This window comes from Bison bison, unplaced genomic scaffold (genome assembly GCF_000754665.1).
Source record: "Bison bison bison isolate TAMUID 2011002044 unplaced genomic scaffold, Bison_UMD1.0 scf7180017864365, whole genome shotgun sequence".
Taxonomy (NCBI): domain Eukaryota; kingdom Metazoa; phylum Chordata; class Mammalia; order Artiodactyla; family Bovidae; genus Bison; species Bison bison.
In genome coordinates this window covers 1,342,704-1,344,208 of record NW_011494937.1, presented here as the reverse complement: position 1 = coordinate 1,344,208, position 1,505 = coordinate 1,342,704, and the positions used below count along the sequence as shown (strand labels likewise).

General features: G+C 61.7%; 1 protein-coding gene across 1 annotated transcript in view; it reads right to left on the bottom strand.

Annotated features, from left to right (window-relative positions):
- RFX1 (regulatory factor X, 1 (influences HLA class II expression)) overlaps positions 1-1,505 on the bottom strand; it is a 25,384-nt gene that overhangs the window by 13,107 nt on the left and 10,772 nt on the right. Inside the window, exons 5-6 of the mRNA XM_010855520.1 lie at positions 1,071-1,187; positions 5-66 (exon numbers count right to left, since the gene is read on the bottom strand). Coding sequence (XP_010853822.1) covers positions 5-66; positions 1,071-1,187 — 179 coding nt within the window. The remainder of the gene's footprint in view (positions 1-4; positions 67-1,070; positions 1,188-1,505) is intronic.

The following is a 1,505-nucleotide window of genomic DNA, read 5'->3' as shown; positions in this document are numbered from 1 at the left end:
TTGCACGGTGAGCTGCTGCACGGGGCCAGCTTTGGGCACCTGTGGAGTGGCCTGAACCACCGACCTCTGCGGGGAGGGAAAGGCAAGTCAGACTGCGATAGCCATGGCCAGGATGGCTGCCCGCCTGTCCTCAAGCGCCACCCCTGTCCCCAGCACTGGCATCAGCCTTTCTCCAGCTTTTCACTACTGGCCCCACATCATGTGGCTTCCAGGTTCCTTAGCAGGTTGACTCTGGGTGCCATGGTGAACCCAGGCTCTACCAGGTGAGGCTGACAGGAAGTAGGACTGAGAGCTGAACTTGGAGCTGACCAAGGACGGTCCCTGCTCCCCACCCCAACTGCCTACATGGTCATCCCGCACCTCGGCATCCAGCAAGTCCTCACTTCCATGCTATGGCGGGGACGCCGGCATTACCCTCAGAACAGAGTGAGGGACAGAGGCTGGGAGGCAGGGAGCAGCTGAGTGATGAACTCAGGGCTAGATTCCGAGGGGCTGTGGTGTCTGGCTGGAGAATATCTGTTGAGTCCTTCAGGGTGGAGTTTCTGCTTTCCTCCAGGGAGAGCATCTATGGCTTTCATCTGGTTTTCTGAGGGGGTGGAAACCACCCCCCAACCTGACTGGTAATGACCAAATGACAGACAACCCTTGCCTTATAACCTGCTCTGGCCACGGTGGCTGGCAGCTCAGAGTGAGGCCTCCTCTGGAAGATGGGGCATGGACTTAACAGGCTGAGGCCTCTCCCTGAGCCCCTTGGGGGCGAGCCAGGACTTGGCTCCAGGCAAATGGGCCTGGAGATACCAAGTTGCTTCTCGAAGCTGTTCCCAGTGCCTATTCAGTCTGAGGTGCTTTCCACAGCAGCCCCAACCACCTAGCTCCCTGGCCCTCAGTATTTAGATGAGAACGGAGAGTCTGGAGAGAAGCAGAGCTGCTTGCCGCAGGCCCCGGTGGCCGGCTGGGGCTGGACCCCCACCGGCTTCCCCACCACCACCCCGACAAACAGCTTTAGGAGGATGCAGAGGCCACTGGGCTGGCACCCCTTGCCCCTGCCACCGCCCGCCTTGGCCTGGCACCTCTTGGGTGACGGGGACACTCTGCTGGACGCCATGGACTTGCAGCTGCTGTGGCACCGTGCCCGTGGGGGCCCCGGCCGTCTTGCCGGAGGAGCTGTTGGCCTGCACGGGTGACCGCTGCAAGGGAAGGAGGCGCAGAGAGTGTGTGGGGCAGCCGGGCCCTGACAAACCCTGTCCCAAGAGTTATTCGGGGAGGACAACGGCTGGGGGGGACGTCTCCCAGCCACCTAAGCTGATAACTGTCCCAGGCGTCCAGACGCCTGGTCCCTCCCGCAGCCCCAGGGATCCTAGAGCAAGGCTCAGAGTTCAGCCCAGAGATGCTGGGGAGGCCCGTCTTCCCCAGTGAGGAGGATGAGGACTTTGGCCTCCACTCAGCGGCCCCCAGCTGCCTCCATCAGCAGCTGGACTGCAGCCCTGAGGTGATAAAGGCTAGAT